The sequence below is a fragment of the Xenopus laevis genome, chromosome 4S, assembly GCF_017654675.1.
Source record: "Xenopus laevis strain J_2021 chromosome 4S, Xenopus_laevis_v10.1, whole genome shotgun sequence".
Classification (NCBI taxonomy): Eukaryota; Metazoa; Chordata; class Amphibia; order Anura; family Pipidae; genus Xenopus; species Xenopus laevis.
Window position 1 is genome coordinate 42,648,556 of NC_054378.1, and position 17,867 is coordinate 42,666,422.

At 37.1% G+C, this 17,867-nt stretch overlaps 1 protein-coding gene across 3 annotated transcripts in view; it reads right to left on the reverse strand.

The window, feature by feature from the left end:
- Positions 1–3,363: 3,363 nt before the first annotated feature.
- The window catches only part of wwp2.S (WW domain containing E3 ubiquitin protein ligase 2 S homeolog), a 52,374-nt gene continuing 37,870 nt past the window's right edge, over positions 3,364–17,867 (reverse strand). For all 3 annotated transcript variants that reach the window (XM_018260547.2, XM_041561165.1, XM_018260545.2), the window contains 14 exons: positions 17,455–17,509; positions 14,322–14,403; positions 13,774–13,902; positions 12,866–12,944; positions 11,152–11,223; positions 10,662–10,750; positions 9,733–9,892; positions 9,523–9,656; positions 8,310–8,450; positions 7,457–7,577; positions 6,925–7,029; positions 6,251–6,347; positions 5,607–5,679; positions 3,364–5,366 (listed from right to left, as the gene is read on the reverse strand). In XM_018260547.2, the coding sequence (XP_018116036.1) occupies positions 5,267–5,366; positions 5,607–5,679; positions 6,251–6,347; positions 6,925–7,029; positions 7,457–7,577; positions 8,310–8,450; positions 9,523–9,656; positions 9,733–9,892; positions 10,662–10,750; positions 11,152–11,223; positions 12,866–12,944; positions 13,774–13,902; positions 14,322–14,403; positions 17,455–17,509 (1,437 nt within the window). In that variant the 3' untranslated portion in view covers positions 3,364–5,266. The remainder of the gene's footprint in view (positions 5,367–5,606; positions 5,680–6,250; positions 6,348–6,924; positions 7,030–7,456; positions 7,578–8,309; positions 8,451–9,522; positions 9,657–9,732; positions 9,893–10,661; positions 10,751–11,151; positions 11,224–12,865; positions 12,945–13,773; positions 13,903–14,321; positions 14,404–17,454; positions 17,510–17,867) is intronic.

Sequence of the window (17,867 nt, forward strand, 5' to 3'; positions counted from 1 at the left end):
TTTGAATTATTAACATTTTGCTTGCTATAATTTATACGTTAAAGCATAAAAAAAATTGTTACAACAACATTGTGACATTGAAAACATATTTTTGCATAAGACAGTATAAAAAAAAATCGGAAACTGGAGTTAAAATGTAAAGTCATGTGCTAGATCAGTTTATGGTGTAATCAAATATTTTAAACCACTTTAAATTCAAATTTGTGTTAACTTCATAATTTTATCCATTCACAAAACTGCCAGATTAATAACCCGTATGCATTCAGATATACTTGGTCAACTGCAGAAAAAAAACAGCAGATGCAAAATTCTGATTGGTTGCTGTAGGTTACAGCAACCCTGGGGGTAAATTGAAGTTAAAGAGATACAGGTATGGGATCTCTGATACAGAAACCAGTTATACAGAGAGCTTGGCAACAGGTTGGCAAATGTTACTCACAAATTCATAAAAGTGGTCTATGGAATGACACTAAACAAAGTGCATTGAAAATAAACTGGAGTGAGGATTTTAGACCATAGATCTCATTTACATCAATTTTGCTTTGAATCACCTTAAAGGAAAACTATACCCCCAAAATGAACACTTAAGCAATCATATGAAGTGGCATATTAAAGAATCTTACCAAACTGGTATATATATTTAAGTAAATATTCTTCTTTTACATCTCTTGCCTTGAACCACCATTGTGTGATGGACTGTGTGCTGCCTCAGAGATCACCTGACCAGAATTACTACAACTCTAACTGTAACAGGAAGAAGTGTGGAAACAAAACACACAACTCTGTCTGTTAATTGGCTCATGTGACCTAACAAGTATAGTTTGTTGGCATGTTTGTGTGCACTGTGAATCGTACGGTTCCAGGGGGTGGCCCTTATTTTTTAAAATGGCAATTTTCTATTTATGATTACCCAATGGCACATACTATTTACATGAAGCAGGGTTTTACATATGAGCTGTTTTATGCAATATCTTTTTATAGAGACCTACATTGTTTGGGGGGTATAGTTTTCCTTTAATATATACCCCCACCCTGCACGCAAATGACCTAAAAAATACGTGCATTTGCTGAGCATAACTGTTGTTCTCATTTTAGGCACATATAGAGCTGGAGTTTAAAGAATGTCATGATTTAACCCCTCCACACACACACATACCTTCCCTGTTGAAGAGTATTATGTACCTAAGTCTTAAAATAAAAAGTTTTTTTATTTATTTTTTTTAAACTACCAAATACATGCATGTAGATGTTTTCAAGCTTTGAATTACTTACTACTGCTCTTACACAACATTTTGCAGAGATTGTGAAGACAGCAGAACCAATAAGCTTGTTGCCCTGTATTTACATTCTGTACTATCAAACCTTAGTTAAAACTCCACTTGCAAAAACCTGGAGTATGTTTAACAATGAGTATTACTACGGTAATTGCTTTCTTTGGAGGGGTTAAAAAGTAAATTAGATACAAATTATATTTTCAAGTTTAAGGGAGCATAAGAAAAGGGCATGTGTGATTTTTTTAAGTGGCTTTTTAATAGGCGAACACTGTGGGCGGTTTATACAGAGGAGATGACCGTGCGGTTGTCTCCTTTAACACAAGCGTGCTTTTATACAAGGTGAGACTGGCTGTCAATGCCATCCTTGTAAGGCAGCTGGCTGTGTGTTTGCACAGGAGCTCCTCGCATACTCCACATTTCTGCCTAACATGAAAGCATTTCCTCTCTTACTTGGCACCAGACATAGCAAACCTAAAATGAAGCAAAAAAGCAGGAGGGAAGGGCAATCCTGGGGATAAAGGCAAGAAAAGGACCAAAAAGGAAATGGACATATATAAAAGAATAATAAACTAAGGGGATGTGATAAATAGGGATGCACCGAATCCAGGATTCAGTTCCGGATTCGGCCTTTTTCAGCAGGATTCGGATTCGGACGATCCTTCTGCCCGGCCGAACCGAATCCTAATTTGCATATGAAAATTAGGAATGGGGAGGGAAATCAGGCTACTTTTTGTCACAACACAAGGAAGTAAAAAATGTTTTCCTCTTCCCACCCCTAATTTGTATATGTAAATTAGGGTTCGGATTCAGTTCGGTATTTGGCCGAATCCTTCATGAAGGAATCGGGGGTTCGGCCGAATCCAAAATAGTGGATTCGGTGCATCCCTAGTGATAAACAATGTTTGATTACTACCTCTCTGCCAGTGTTATTTCCAACGGTAACCAGGATTTAAAAAAAAATGCCAACTTTCTAGGAGTGCTTTTCTGAGCACTTCTATTTTTAGTGGTTTCTAAGATATTTGCATGTTTAGATAGCCAATACCAGGCTTTTGCCTCAGCTGGGAGTCAGCAACCCAAGGGTTAACTGTAGACAGTAAGTGCACAGACAATAAGAGTTGCTGCCCCTGTGACCTTAAAGCTTGTTGTTTGAGCTGAAAGCCTGGAAGTAGCAGTCCATAACAGTCTAAAACTGCTAATATCTCAGAAGAAACTAAAAATAGCAAAAATCTACACATGAACTGCAAATGATGTGCTCTCTGAATAAATTTATATTTATTTTGGGAATAGATCTTCTTTAAAGGGATACTGTCATGGGAAGAAAAAAAAATTCTCAAAATGAATCAGTTAATAGTGTTGCTCCAGCAGAATTCTGCACTGAAATCCATTTCTCAAAAGAGCAAACAGATTTTTTTTATATTCAATTTTGAAATCTGACATGAAGATAGACATATTGTCAATTTCCCAGCTGCCCCAAGTCTCCCCAATATCACCCCCCTCCCTTTTTCCCCCCAGCAGCCAAACAAAAGAACAATGGAAGGTAACCAGATAACAGCTCCCTAACACAAGATAACAGCTGCCTGGTAGATCTAATAGTAAAAACCCATGTCTCACTGAGACACATTCAGTTACATTGAGAAGGAAAAACAGCAGCCTGCCAGAAAGCATTTCTCTACTAAAGTGCAGGCACAAGTCACATGACCAGGGGCAGCTGGGAAATTGACAAAATGTCTAGCCCCATGTCAGATTTCAAAATTGAATATAAAAAAATCTGTTTGCTCTTTTGAGAAATGGATTTCAGTGCAGAATTCTGCTGGAGCAGCACTATTAACTGATGCGTTTTGAAAAAAACATGTTTTCCGATGCCAGTATCCCTTTAAGCAGCTTCCAGCTCTCCTTGCCTGGTCAAGGCATTTCAAAGAATCTTTAGACCAATGGCCCTTTTGCAATGAAAAGAAAATATCTAGAAAACATAAGCATATTTCATATCTGTCTACCTTAATGTGACGCTTTGAAAATGCCTGCTCACGTTTCAAGCACACACTCATATTCTTGACACTTAACACCATGAACTGAGCAGCAACGCACTAAACAAATCTCAGCATGTTTATTGCACAGGAAATTTAGCATCATGGACGCAGATCAGTGCTGAAAAAAAAACAAACTTTGGTGATTCATCCAAAGCTCTTGCAAGTGTCGTTTTTTTTTTCAATTTTTATATATAATATAGATCTTCTATATACATTCTATGTACATTTGCTGTTATCCAACACAGTTACAAATATTAACAGATGGCTGTGATTAAAACATACAAAACAACATTCAACAGAGAAAGCAGGACAATTTTAGGAAAGACAGCTACAGTACTTCATCATGGAGGATTAATAGAGTCATATATTTTTTTCCAATACTTCCATACTAACCAACATCCTAGCCAATACCAAAAAGGCTATTATGGTGTTATGAAAGGATATAGTTCAGTTTCTTTAACCAGACCATTCCTTAAAGGGTCATCACATAAGATGGATTATTTCATCACACAAGAGATCTACTTTTATATATTCAGAAATTTAAAAAATGTTAGTGGTATTGGTTGTTTTGCCTTAGTTAACCTTTCTAATTCATCTCACAGTTCTACATACATTTACTAAAGTCCTCTCTAGGCTTCAGACTTCAGACATATAAACAAGATATATGATTATGATTATACATTATACATTATGAGCCTCCCAGAGAAAAGATACTTGTTTTTGTCACAAGCCTTGCGAGACTAGTGAACTGATTCTATATATACAGAAATGGCTACACAACAAAGATGAAAAAAAAACTTCCCTAACAATGAAAGAATATAATGTTACCATAAATTTTTAAAATGCAAGAGAATCTTTTTCCAACAAACCAATCTTTTATAAACACAAATAAAACTTTCAAATATTGATGCTAGTATCCCTTTAAATAAAGAGCATGCCAATCCTTCAATGTTGTTAAATGACTAGTTCCATCATCCTTTGTCAACCAGAGACCAGTTAAAATGGGCCACTAGTTCCTCTAAATCAAAAGTTTAGGTCAGTCTTGCTGCCTTCATGGCAGGATCATCTGAAGATAATTTTGGTGGTACAGGTATGGGATCTGTTATCCGTAAACCCGTTATCCAGAAAGCTCCAAATTACAGAAAGGTTGTCTCCCATAGAATCCATAGTATCCAAATAATCTCATAGTTTAAAAAATATTTAATTTTTCTCTGTTATAATAAAACAATATCTTGCATTTGAGCCAAACTAAGATTTAATTAATCCTTATTGGAAGCAAAACCAGCCTTTTTGGGTTTATTTCATGTTTTTCTAGTAGACTTAAGGTATGAAGATCCAAATTACAGAAAGATCCATTATCCGGAAAACCCTAGGTCCGGAACATTCTGGATAACAGGTCCCATACTTGTACAATATCAGCTTTCTACTTATCTTTCTCCCATTCACCATCTCTATATTTTTAGGCTGCCCCTGAACTGAGCTACAATACTGAATGGATATGGTTGATCCAGTATCGAAAACTCCTCAGATATAATCTAGAAAGGTAATTAAAGATAAAATGTAGAACAATAGGTTACCATAAACTGTATAGAGAGAGCACAAATGGAAGCATTGGTGCTGAATACAACAGAAGCTTATTTGCACAACTAAAATATCAAAATATAGGTAAAGAATCAAGAAGAAGCCTAAGGAAGAGCATTGCGTTAACTAGCCAAAGTCCAAACTGAATCCAACATAATGCAACTTTTTTTGGAACTTTTGATTTTTAGAAACATAAGAACCTGCTGATAAATGAAACACATTGTGCTTCCTAGGGGCTCAGCCTGCTTAAACAGACATACCACACCTATAATATACAGAAATGTCTGTCCCAAATACTACCAGTCAAGCTACACTTATGCAAACATTTAGGCAGGCTTCTTTTATTTCCTCCAGGTTCTTTCATCTTAGATGAGCCATTTTTGATCATTCCTGGCCAAATCCTTCTGTCTCTTCAATGGCAAAAAGCATCTTCTCTTTAAGCTGCTCGTAACTCTTGTAAGGAGGAAGATCCAAACGATTAAAGCTGAAACAGGATGAATGGCACATTGAGTACTTTCAAAAGTGTGCTTCATTTCTGGATGTCATTGCAATAAAAATCCATAAATGAAAAATGCAATTACAGTTGGATGGATACAGCAATGAGTTTTTAAGAGATCATTTGCTTTGCCTCAAATATAGTATTTTTACATGACTGCCATGTATTGCTTCAACAACTGTGAGCAAGGGTAGAAGCTCTGAGACCACTAGATTGCGGAACGCTTACCATGTGTGACTCCGTGGCAGCCAAGTATCTTTACCAACTCTGTCGATGCAAAACTTCTGAGGTCCGTTGCTACCTGCAAGATATGAAAAGTATGGGATGGGATGACACTCAATTAATGATAGTGACAAGACAGGACCAAGCATTAACATAAGAAACGAGAGAGAACAGTCTAAAACAGGAGTGCCCATACTTTACTAATGCGAAGTCTACTTTTAGTGATATTGTCCCATTATGATCTACATCCATAAAAGCATTGTTTGCATTCTGTTCCATGGAAAATAGTATTTAAATATTGATTTATGAGAAAAAAAAGCAATATTATTTCAATATTCATTTATGAGAAAACAACTATTACTTATGTAACCTTAACATAAATATCTGAATGAAAAGCATGAAATAGGAGAGTGATCTAGACAAGCTGTTTGTTGACAGTGTCTTGAGATCTACTGATCAACAGCTAAATGTCTACTGGTAGATCCCAGTCTACTTTTGGGCACCCCTGGTCTAAAACCTGGAATGAAGAGTAGTTTTTCCTAGCGTGGCCAAACTTTTTTTGAAATGGCTTGTATCAAAGGTGAAATCCCTGTACCAGTTTCAGGGGAGAGATAATAATAATAATAATAGTAATAATAATAAAGACTTGCCTATTAATTCTACAAATCCACCCACTGGAAGGCGACATGTTCCAGTTACAAACTGCAGCAGCCGGATCCTTTTTTCATTGTCCATCTCTTTCACCACCTATGATAAGACGTAGGACATTAGGCTACAATATAAATCTACAAGGTAAGATCAAACGTTATGTTCCTGAATTACATGAGGAATTCATCAAAAATTCAGCTAATCTTTATAATATAGATCAGGGATCCCCAACCTTTTTCCACCCGTGAGCAACATTCAGATGTAAAAAGAGTTGGGGAGCAACACAAGCATGAAAATGTTTCCTAGTTAGTGCCAAGTAAGGGTTGTGATTGACTATTGGTAGCCCCTATGTGGACTGGCAGCCTACAGGAGCCTCTGTTTGGTAGGACACTTAGTTTTTATGCAACCAAAATTTGCCTCCAAGCCTGGAATTCAAAAATAAGCGCCTGCTTTGAGACCACTGGGAGCAACATCCAAGGGGTTGGGGAGCAACATGTTGCTCACGAGCTACTGGTTGGGGATCACTGATATAGATATATAGGATCAACAAAAAAAAAAAAACAGATTGAATCTGAGCCATCCATAAAACCACCAAGTAACTTTGCTACTACTTTCCTCAATTCTTTAATATTTTTTTAACTTTAATTACGTAGGCAAGTTATCATTTATCACTTACCTGCCAAAACCACTGAACCTGCTTGCTGTTTTTGGTATAGTGACGATATATTGTATTCTTCTGCCAATCTGCAATATCAATCTCTTGCATGCCGCAGAGCATTAGCTGCAAATAAAAAGGGAAACATTGTTTAACTACCACAGGCATAAATGTGTGATGCCTATGTCCCAAAAACACAAGAGATTTAAGATTTGATTAATACTGGTCTTTGAAACCAAAAAGTTAAGTGGCCTTACACTATAAGATCCTCTCATTTAGTGAGGTCACCAAACGAATGGACAATATTAGGCTTAATCCGATCGTTGGTCATAGGTCATTGATCTAACAGGGAAATCAAACCTGACCGATTGCCAGCTGGAAACTTTATGGCCAGATATCTGTTGGGTGGGGCCTTCGGAGAGCCCCATATATGGGCAGATAAGCTGCCAAATCAGTCCAAAGGACCCAAAACGGCAGCTTAAATCTGATAGTGAACAGCCACCTGTAAAGAAGTATATCTCCTCTAATTATAGTAAATGTGCTGTAGGATTACCTCAAGTTCCTTCTCATCAAAGTACTGGAGCCACTCCAGGGGAACAACCTCTTTGAAGCCATCCAGGAAAGCACTGGTTTGCTCTTCAACTCCTCGAGTGAAACGCCAGTCTGTAAGCAGCCTAGAAAGGTCAGAAATATGATCAGCAAATCAGGTATATTTGTTAAGCCTTCTCCAAACTAATAGTGATGAATGAGTAGAATATTTGGCAATACTTGATTAAATGCAGTCACTGAGGTGTGTCTCAAATAAACAGATAATTTTTGGTTGAGGTTTGTGTTATGTAAATTAAGCAGTCTATCTACTGGCAAGGGGATGCCATTAAAGGAAAACTATACCCCCAAAATGAATACTTAAGCAACAGATAGTTTATATCAAATTGAATGACATATTAAAGAAACTGGAATATATATTTACATAAATATTGCCCTTTTACATCTCTTGCCTTGAACCACCATTTCGTGACTCTATCTGTGCTGCCTCAGAGATCACCTGACCAGAAATACTACAACACTAACTGTAACAGGAAGAAGTGAGGAAGCAAAAGGCAGAACTCTGTCTGTTAATTGGCTCATGTGACCTTACATGTGGTTTGTATGTGTGCACAGTGAATCTTACGATCTCAGGAGGCGGCCCTTATTTTTTAAAATGGCAATTTTCTATTTATGATTACCCAATGGCACATACTACTAAAAAAGTATATTATTATTATAATGGTTCACTTACATGAAGCAGGGTTTTACACATGAGCTGTTTTACTCAGTATCTTTTAATAGAGACCTACATTGTTTGGGGGTATAGTTTTCCTTTAAGGGAGATAACTGGTGACATTTTTGGTTGTCTGCACACTTACCTAATAAATTCCTCTTTGTTTTCTTCAGTCACAAGGATGTTTTCACCCCCTTCCTTCAGCTTATGAGATGTCACTTCACCCAGAATTTCCATGTCCTGCACAAAGTAAAGCTCCAGTTCACATTCCTCAAGATTGTTATCCCTGTAATAAAAATGGTCACCAAATGTTATTTCACATCAACGATGTGAAGAATATGTTACGAATATGAAGAACAAAGAGTAAAACGAATAGGAAAATATCCAAGAGAAGAGTGAGCACTTAAGAAGAAAGCAGGCGCATTGTGATTACATCAGGAGACAGAAGAGAAAGCAGAATGTATTGAATGTAAGGGGGCACAGAACTACATAAAACACGGGAATTTGCTAGTTGGCTACCTTATACAAGGCATTAGGTTAAGTTAAATAAGAGAGAAGTAGCTACTATGTGCTTACACTGGGAGAGAAGCAACCACTAGGCAAGTATACAAGAGACAGTAGGTAAGTACAGAGGAAATGAACCAGGAGCCTAATTAGTACACAGGTAAACATGCAAACAGGCAGAATACAGAAAAAGATAACGCACTGAGTACATTTGCAGAACAGGAGACAATAGGGAAAAAGTAGTACTTACAAGGTTAATACATGGAAATAGGCATAGAAAATAAGTGAACACAGCGGAAGAGAACAAATGTTACACTAAAAGAGAACTGACGAGGGCACAGGAACAGAATCAAGCAGTATGTCCATGTGTAGGAATCAGGCAATAGGGCAGTACATGAAGAGAGAAGTGAGTTCTAGTACTAGTAAACTGAAAGGAAAACAAGTACTCTAAGTACATAGGGACATAATCAAGCAAAGAAGAAAAGAAAAATGTGGCAGATAAGTACAGTACATGGGGAAAGCATAAAGCAAGAGTAAAGAGGAGTACACTGGAACTGATTTGAGGATGTTAGTAAATAAGAAAGGGATAGCAGCTAGGAAGGGAACTGGTAAAAATAAATGATGATAGTTTTTTTTATAATAATGTAAAGTAAAGGCTTTCTATAATAAATACTTGAGTATATGGTATCTGTTCAAGGAAATAAACTAAAGTTCTCAGTGTAATCCAATAACAAAGATAGTGTTTAATGTGTAAAACTGTGTTGAACAAATGATCTAAAAGTAGTAAAATGTAGTATGGCAAAGTAGCAAAGTAGCAAGTCTCCCCTTCTTGTCTTTATTTAGGCTGAACTTACTTAATCCACATAATGGAGTTGTAAAATTCCGGATCGATGGATTCAAGGTCCCGCAAGGATGGTTTCTTGTTTAACATCCTCTTATAAAATGGTAGGGTAAAGCCTGTGTCAATAAACTTCCCATGGTAAAGAGCCTAAAAGAAAAGACAAAAATCATTCAGAGAAGGAACAAAGATTAAGACATCAAATCCCCACCGAGTTCCTACCTACCATGGCAATAAATCGACCAATGAACCTGAAGTAAGTAAGGTGATCAGGGTTAATGGATGAAGCAGGGTTGATCTGTAAACAGTAGTTGTTCTTGCCGGCATACTCAAACAGACAGTACATGGGGTTTAGCACCTCGTGTGACAACAGAAAGAACCATTCCCTGTAATGAGAACATGAGGAAAAGAAAGGGATAGAAAAGAAAGCACAGAAAAGACAGTGAAGACATAAAAAGTATGGAGAAACAGTAGTGGGAAAAAGAATAGGAGGAATGAGAAAGAAAAAATAGATGAGAGTCAGTGAATTTGTGCAGAGTTATATTGACTTACAACATTTTATAGAGCATATAAATCATATATTATGTACAGTCACTGACAGTATTATGTAGCACCATGGTGGGATCTTGCTTTATTAACAACAAGCTACACAGGCAAATCATATCTGCTTCAAGGCTGCACACTGTGTGGAGAGGTGAACTGTTCCATGTTGAGAGCTCCCTGTATCCTGTCCGTGGTTCTACCCTGTGGTAGAACAGCCTGACGTAACCTACCATAGGGTAAAACCACTGGGAGGACACAGAGAGAGGGATAGCAGCCAGGAGCACAGGTACCAGACACAGGAGAAACCAAAAGACCATCAAACCATAGAAGAATATGCTAACAAACATATATGAAAAAGAAAATGAAAAGCTAAACATATACAGAATCTGCATGACTACATACAAATACTAAATAAACTATAAATGAAGACTGGAAGAAAATAGCTACCCATTAAGAAATTGAATGACAAAAACACTAAATGGAAATAGAAAAGGTGGTTGTGCCTTTAGCTGATGCGGCAGCCTCATAAGGTCAGGGAAGTCTCCTGCATCCTACCATTTTGTAGAAACCCTCTAGTACAATTTCAGGGGTATCCTAAAGAGAAATGCCTACCTGGCAATTCCACCATAGTCCAGACCTTCCTCTCCACGCATTATTATGTAGAGACGTCTTCGGAGATCGTATGGCTTCATATTCATTATCTGGTGATACAGTAGGAAAGAACGAAGGCATCATTTAGAGATAACATGAAGCAAAGAGAGGAATATTTAACTATACAACAAAGGGGTTTATTTGTTTTGTGTGTTTCATTTTATGCTCGTTAGTAACAGGTAAATTAAGAAATGGCTTCCTGTATTATATAACTGGTCATTTAGCTGAAACGTAAACTAAATTATCATGCATTGGGTTGCCATCAAAGCCAATGAATTATGCTGCACATTACTGAGAATACTGTAGCAGTGTTAGGTTTGTGTGTAACATAAGTGAGCCTTAAAGCATGGTCAATTTATACATTTAGTGAGACTTAGTCAAACACTTGAAAGAAGATGAATGCAGAAGCTGGAGGTTATACAACATGTGGTAAAAGGATATTTTCTATTACCTGCTGGAAGGAATCCTCAAATAGTGTCTGTCGGGATACACTGATCTTTACATGGCTTGGGAGAGCATTTGACTAAAAGAAAGTATATATTTGAATTAGCAGATATTCACATAAAAAAAGAAGCAGGTACAACCAGGCCTTCAATTCATCTAATGTATCACAAACAAGGATCCATACTTGATGACTTTCAAAATGAGAACATAAGCTAGTTGTCCCTATAATAATTAAAGGGCCCACCTTACCTATATTGTGGTTCCAGAAAAATGTAGATACATGTTTTGGATGTTGTAAAATACATTTAAATATATACAGAATAACTTGGGGCCTTAAAGGACACCTGTTGACTAAATATATTATCCCCAACCAAAGGTACGGGCTAATAGAGCCCACACTCCGGTTGGGGGTAGCAGTAGTTTTTGTTTTAAATGCCCCCTGCCTGCGCTAGGCCACCCAGATTGGGAGGGAGCTCCCGGTTCGAGCAGCCATGTTGGGGCACACACATGAGCATAATGATTGAATGACGCAACTTGCTCACTATGCACATGAGTGTGATGTCAGAAATGCATTATGCGCATGCACTCGGACTGACATGGCCCCTCACACCAGGAGTTGCCTCCAGGTGCAAGTGTCCTTGTGCTGGCGGGGGCATTTTAAAAAAAAAAATTACTGTTACCCCCAACTGGAGTGCAGGCCCTGTTAGCCTAAACATTTGTCCTCCCAGAGGGGAAAAGTTGGGAGGACTTTATGGAGGAGGAGGAGTTGAAAAGAATGGAGAAGGAAGAAGGGAGGGAGGGAGGTTTTGAACTAAATCTCCAAGATGCCAGAGCAGTCCCTGAGCTTCTGAGTAATGATCCAAGACCGTATAATGAATTTATATAATAAGCAAATGTAATTATCTTTTGTTTGTTGTTTATTGATTGTATGTTCTTTCTTGTTGTTAATTTATTATTAATAAAAATTTCCTATTAGCCCACACCTTTGGTTGGGGATAATATATTTAGTCAACAGGTGCCCTTTAAGCAGCACCACTTCTGTATTTCAGGAGGCTTGGGGTTTTAATTTAAACATCACAGCAGCTGCAGCACATGCAAAAGTTAATGTAGACATTATAATTTAATTATAATTAATTAATATAATTTATAAAGTCCAACAGAGGACTTTATAAATGCATCAGCTAAAATCAGTAGATTTCCTTTACACTTCAGTATACTTCCTTTACAATTACCATCATTAAACTTATTTGAGCATCGATTATATGGAGATTTTGTGCCAGATGTTTATGGCACAGCCACTTCTCACAACAGACACTTTATAATCTAAGCTGAAATTGTGGTCAGTGGAAAAACAGACAAAGAAAATATTTCGTCTGTACAAGTATGGGATCCGTTAGTCGTAAACCCGTTATCAAGAATGTTCGGAATTACGGAAAGGCTGTTTTCCATAGACTCCATTTGATCCAAATTTTAAGAAATGATTTCCCTTTTCTCTAATATTAAAACAGTACCTTGTACATGAATTAGACTAAGATACCAAGCCACGCCAAGTAACTTAACTGAATCACTACATTATAAAGCAGCATAAAAGAAGACCTATCCAAAAGCAGTGGAATTATAAACTTCTTTCTTTTTGTAAAACAATTTAAGAAAAAACAATACAACTTTAACTTTATCTTTTATGATGGTTCTTTTGGACACAAGCTGATTTAAGAACTCACATGGCACAGGAAGCGGAACTGATGGTATTTCCAACGGAAACTTCGGTCATATGCTCCAGGTGAGCCTCCCTGCTTGACCCTGAAAGGATGAGGGGAGTAGTAAATAGTATATGTTATTCCTAAGTTTTGGAGAAAAAAAAAAAAAACACAATTGGCTGCCCCATACATTCCTTTGTGTGCATCTCAACATTCTCTTCCTAACTTGTACCTCATTACACACTTCCTTATAATTATCGCTTTCTCCTTATTTTCATCCACAATGTCTTACTTTTCAGCATGGTTGCCAAGCATTTTATTATTATTTCTAAGCCAGTGACTGACACTTTGTATATGGCAGAGCTGCAAATCTCTTTCAACTGAGTTTGCAAAAGTAGGTAGGTTGAAATTTGACAAAATATGGAGCACTAAATGTTGCATATCCCTCAGTGCCTATCTTTATCACTCACTGGAGCTCATTTATAAACACTGGGCAAATTTGCACCTGGGCAGTACCCTATGGCAACCAATCAGATGATTGGTTTCAGTGCCCAACCTACAGCTGGCTGAAAAAAGTGAATCACTGATTGTTTGCTGTGGGTTACTGCCCAGGTGCAAATTTGCCCACTGTTTATAAATGTGCCCCACTGTATTTTTTAAATTGGTCTGTAAATGAAGATTATGGTCACTGTAACCAACCATGTATGGTTTCTTACTATACTGAATAAATGGGTTAAACACCCTTTGTATCTTAAATGCACGTGACTCCTATTTCCAGATATTTGCGTAGATTGTCGTCAACATGAAAACTTTTGTTGGATAGTGTGTGGGAGAACAACTCAGTACTGTTTCTTACTATCTCTGTTATTGAAAAAAAAACCTTATGACCCATTTCCCTGCACTTAACCACCCCATCCTTCCCTTACACATACCCTGAGTCAAAACCTGGACGAGGATCTTTAAAAGTCGTAGCACGCTTGTTATGATCAACAAAGTAGCGTATGCCTTCACTAGTATATTTCATTTCCCAGCCCGGGGGTAGTGCTGGCTCCTGAATCATGCTAAATAAAAGATGGAAATAAGGCTGTCAGTGCAGGCATCAGTGTATATTACTGTGTAATATTGTATGGCAAATGTGATGATTTTTCTGTACACATATATAGCCTTATATTTGATATATCATACCTGTTAATATAGATTTCAGTAACTATTTTCCGAGTGGCCTTTTCAGTTATAAATGTTAATATATTCTATATTGCTCAAACATTATATTAAAACATAATATTGAAATATATATATATATATATATATATATATATATATATATATATATATATATATATATATATATATATATATATATATATATATATATAAAAATATATCTGAGCTGTAACCTAGTTTTGGAAGATGAAAAAATAATACTTCTAATCATTACATATAATATTGTCCATAAATACACAGTGTTCCTCTAACTCACCCCTGAGTCCTTGGATCTTCCCACTGTGTGGTTCGAGTATTATGATTCACGTAATACACCCGGCCATTATCCTGACGCTTCTCTGTTGTTTAAATAAAAAAAAAAAAAAAGTTGAGGTCAGATATTAAGAAGCAACCAGCATAGAGTAGGCATTAAGATATGTGCAAGATTGTGCATTACCAAGGAGCAGTCAATATGTTAAAAAAACATCAGCAGTCCGTTGTATTGCGTCAACCTAAATTCCTAATATGCATAGGGTTATTTGTCCTCATTATTATTATGTTCCTCCTACTTTTTACAACTATTGTAGCGGAGATAGAAGTGATAGGGCCTCAATGAATCTGAAAACGATTGCTGTAGTGTAGTGCAAAGCAGTATCTAACATAAAAAGAACACTGGTTGGGTGTAGGCTTTAGAACTAACTAAACTCACAGGTCTACATGCAGTGGCCTACTTTAGTTGAGCATTGACCACAAAAGCATACCTACAAGAATTCTAAGTTAGCCATTACAGACAAATATGTCTCCTGCTGGACTATATGATATTAAAATAACATATCTAAATGTTATTCAAATAAAAACACATGCATATACATACAAAAGACACACAAATCTCAGATTCCTGCTCATTTTCCCCACATTCCTGGCTCTGACAGAGCAGCATTTAAGTCAGGTGATGAGTGCCGATGCTCATGAGGGATAAGAGAGATTTGGCAGAATCCCAAACAGAAGCAGTCAGTTTATAACTGCTCAGACCTGTAACTTGTTACACAGACATTCTTTAGCATCATGAAGTAAGTCTGGCTCTCTGTTACTCCTCATCCCTCTATCTGTGCAGTGCAGACACTAATGACACAAACAAACAGCTTGGATTTCCCCTGACTCACACTATTCAGCAGCCTTTGGGAAGTATTGCTTTACATTTTAGTTAAAAACAGAACATGAGGCAGCCATATGAGCCGCTCTTCTACAAAATTGAAACCTGCAATTATCTTCCACCTACACGTCTGCTGATTTTCAGGCCTGTGCATTAAAAAATACTGGGGGTAAGATTTAAAATCCACTTTTTCAAAAATGTGCCAGCCAACTGCCTAAATGAGCGGCGTTCCTTTTGCAACGAATGAATAGAATTATGTTTCACAACAAATTGAGATTAAATATACAGTAAACATTGTAACATAAAATAGGACTAACGAGCAAAAAAACGTCACAACAATTATAGTTGTACTGCATGAAAAGATTTCTAGATTTTCAAGTAGTTTTATAAAGACAGATGGATGGCTAGCTAGACTGATAGAACATATGAAAACTCCAACACATAAACGGATCTCCATCAACTGAATAAATACAAGTATGGGACCCTATTCAAAGTGCTTAGGACCTGGCATTGCAGAAAAGGGATATTGCCATAATTTGGATCTCCATGCCTTAAGAGTACTAAAAAATAATGTAAATATTAAATAAATCCAATAGGATGGTTTTATTTTCAATAAAGATTCATTATATCTTAATTAAGATCAAGTACAAGGTACCATTTTGTTAGCTAACTTTTAGTATGTTATAGAATGACTTATTCTAAGCAACTCTTCAATTAGCTTTCATTGTTTATTTTTTATTGTTTTTATTGTTTTTAAATTATTTGCCTTCTTCTTCCAACACTCTCCAGCTTTCAGATAGGGTGTCACTGACCCCCATCTAAAAACAAATGCTCTGTAAGGCTACACATTTATTGTTATTGCTACTTTTTATTACTCATCTTTCTATTCAGGCCTCTCCTATTTACATTAGTTTCTCGAATCAGCGAAAGGTTGCTATGGTCATTTGGACCATAGCAACCAGACGGCTAAAACTGAAAACTGGATAGTTGCTGAATAAAAAGCTAAATAACTCAAAAAACACAAATAATAAAAAATGAAAGCGAATTGCAAATTGTCTCAGAATATCCCTCTTTACATTGTACTGAAAGTTAATATAAAGGTGAACAACCTCTTTAAATATGTGAGTTACTGGATTAAAATGGAGTCCAAGGGACATGGCCTTCCCATAATTCTGAGCTTTCTGGATAATGGGTTTCCAGATAACAGAGCAAAGCCAACACCAAATGTTGTTCATGCTGTTTATCACACAATCTCAGTGGCTGTTTTCTTTATACCAAGTTTCTATACTAAAAGCTAGAAGTACCCACATTCACTGCTGTATTCAGTTCATAACAGAAATAAAGAGGTCTTGTGCGTGGCTAGCCATTTCAGCTAGATTCTAAAATTAAGCTATAAAAACACGAGATGGGGGGAGCATTTGTTCTCCTGGTACTTGAAATGACCTGGTACTTCTATATGGACCTGATAAGTAACAAGCTTCATTCTATTGTCACCACGTGCTGCAGCAGCAGCAGCTATTCCTCAGATTACAAGGCTCCTTCAGCAAAGATTACTAACACATTTCACTCTAACACCGATTGGAGGCAAATCATGTGCTACCGAAGATACTGTGAGCCTTTGGTCTCTTATTAACAAAAAATACCACGTCATATCAAATAGCCTATATTTTATTCTGGAGAAAATGTGGAGAGAGTTTATTGCAGATCAACAAAACTGGAAAATAGTACGGTTGAAGTTTTTTTTTTTTTCTGGAACTAACTTTATAAAATAAAATGGATAAATATTTCCTATAACAATGCTGCTATATATTTTCACACTAAAGGTTTTTATTTTAAGACCCAAACTGTGGAAAATTCCACTTTACAAAAGTAATACCACCCCTCCCTCTCGCCCACAGTGAATTGACATAGGCTGTGGAGACGTTCTGGCAGTAGTCAAGATAACTCCTCATTTTATCCTTTACAAACAACTAGAAAATGAAAAAAAATTATAACCAGTGAATCATGCCAGGAAAAATTAAGCACGATCACTATAAAAAGCAGGTTTCTGTAACATAACAGCAATTAGCCTTAGGCTAGCAAACTCCTTATCCAAGTTATGAGGACATTGATGGAAACCTTATTAGGACCAAGAGTAATTTTTTATGTTCACATCATATTGAGAGATAATTTTCTGTATGTTTCCTAAATTCAAATATTTTATACAGCTGGAAAGAGTCACACAAACAGCTCCATTCAATAATGTAATTCCACTTACCCCATCCATTGGGTAGCGCACCAAGCGGGTCATTGTCAGGAGCAGCAGATGAGGGCTGCAGAGAAATAGCAATGGATAGTGTGAGGGTGTGGAAAGGCAAACAGGTAAGTGCAAATTTCCCCCCTAGTGATAGAATGGTTCAAGACATATGTCTGCTGGAGTGATAGTGAACAGAGCAGGAGATGCCATGTGCTCATCAGATGTCCCCAGCTGGACTCAGCACTCACACGTCCGACGTGCTCCTAAACCAGAGGGGAAAATATTGCAGGCCTTTCAAATGAAATCATTCCCACAAGCCACCAGTAAACGCCCAGCTCTTCCCAGCTCTGGGCTTAGATCCTGGCCCCCCCATCTCCACACAGACCCCCTCTCACCTCCTCCCCTCCCAATCAAGCCCGTCCCTTGGCAGAGCG